Raw genomic sequence first — 1,193 nt, 5'->3', positions numbered from 1 at the left:
CGCGACGCTGTACGACACGACGCGACACGACGGTGTGCCTTTCTTCGGTTTTGTGCAGTTGCGAACGAAGAGTCGCCGAGCGGAGCTGTGCAGAGAGCCTTCGCACACGGTGGTGAAAGCAACGTCTCCGTTGCGCGGGGTTCCTCCCCGGACGGATCGACATTGTCCGCGTGAACATCGGATCTCGATCGTTTCGAGCGCGCATCCATATCGCGGAAAACTATGGACGAGTCGTTCGTGAGTTCGACGATGCCTGTTATTCGGGATTTGGTGCGTAGTCGCGAACCATGGACTGTGCGCTAGCTGCGTGTGATAGGTGATCGTCGATCGAATCGGACGAGAGGAAAGGATCTTGCCTCGAGGCAGGAATTCGCGATCTGTGTGCCGCGTTCTGTTCCAGCATCTACGTCGAACGAGCGTTTGTGAACGAGATTTTGCGCGAGACTTTGCGCGATCGTACCGCACGTCAACGGCGAACGGAGGATATCGCGGCGTGGCGAATCTTACGCGACAGATACCCGTGGAGCTGGTGAGCTAAGAACGGCGGGGACAACAGCAGGAACGACGGAACGCGAGTTGCATGGGTGAAAACGGAAGAAAGAGGAGAAACAGAGGGAAGAAAGAACGACGAGGTACGTCGACGGAAGCGAGAGGAAAGGAAGGAGGAAAGGGTGCCCTGTAAGGGCAGCCCGAAGGCTGACAGCGAGCGAAGGCGGCGAGAGGATAACAGGAAGGACGGGAGAGACAGGAAGGAAGAACGGCGACGGAAAAATCGGGAAGACAGAAAGGAAAGAAGGAAGAAGAAAGGAGAGGCGAAACCTCTACACGAGGGGAAGTAGATGGCCGCTACCACGTACATGCCTATTAGTAGCGCAGTGTCGTCCGAGCTGGATGGTGGTTCGGGTACCGCGATCGGGATGAACATCGCCGTAGGTGGCTACTCCTCGGGCTCGCCTCGTAGCGCCGCCGATGCCGGGGAGATGAAGTACATGCCGGCGCCGCAGCATCATCACCACCATCATCACCATCATCAGGTGACATCGTCGCCGTCGCCGAACGGATTGTCGCATCCGACGGCCAGTCTCTCGTCGGCGAATCCCTGGGTGAGCCTGCAACCGAGCAGCGATCACTGGGCGGCCTCGATGGGCATGCACCACACCAGTCATCATCCGCACCATCATCCGCACCAGGCG

General features: G+C 58.5%; 1 protein-coding gene across 1 annotated transcript in view; it reads left to right on the top strand.

The window, feature by feature from the left end:
- Nucleotides 1-1,193, top strand: part of LOC100742837 (POU domain protein CF1A) — a 4,499-nt gene that overhangs the window by 320 nt on the left and 2,986 nt on the right. Inside the window, exon 1 of the mRNA XM_033322858.1 lies at nt 1-1,190. This exon is cut by the window's left edge and continues 320 nt beyond it. Within this exon, the coding sequence (XP_033178749.1) occupies nt 840-1,190 (351 nt within the window). The 5' untranslated portion in view covers nt 1-839. The remainder of the gene's footprint in view (nt 1,191-1,193) is intronic.

The sequence above is a fragment of the Bombus impatiens genome, unplaced genomic scaffold (assembly GCF_000188095.3).
Source record: "Bombus impatiens unplaced genomic scaffold, BIMP_2.2 scf_0675, whole genome shotgun sequence".
Classification (NCBI taxonomy): Eukaryota; Metazoa; Arthropoda; class Insecta; order Hymenoptera; family Apidae; genus Bombus; species Bombus impatiens.
The sequence above is the reverse complement of the archived record's forward strand: the minus strand, read 5'-3'. Positions and strand labels throughout refer to the sequence as shown.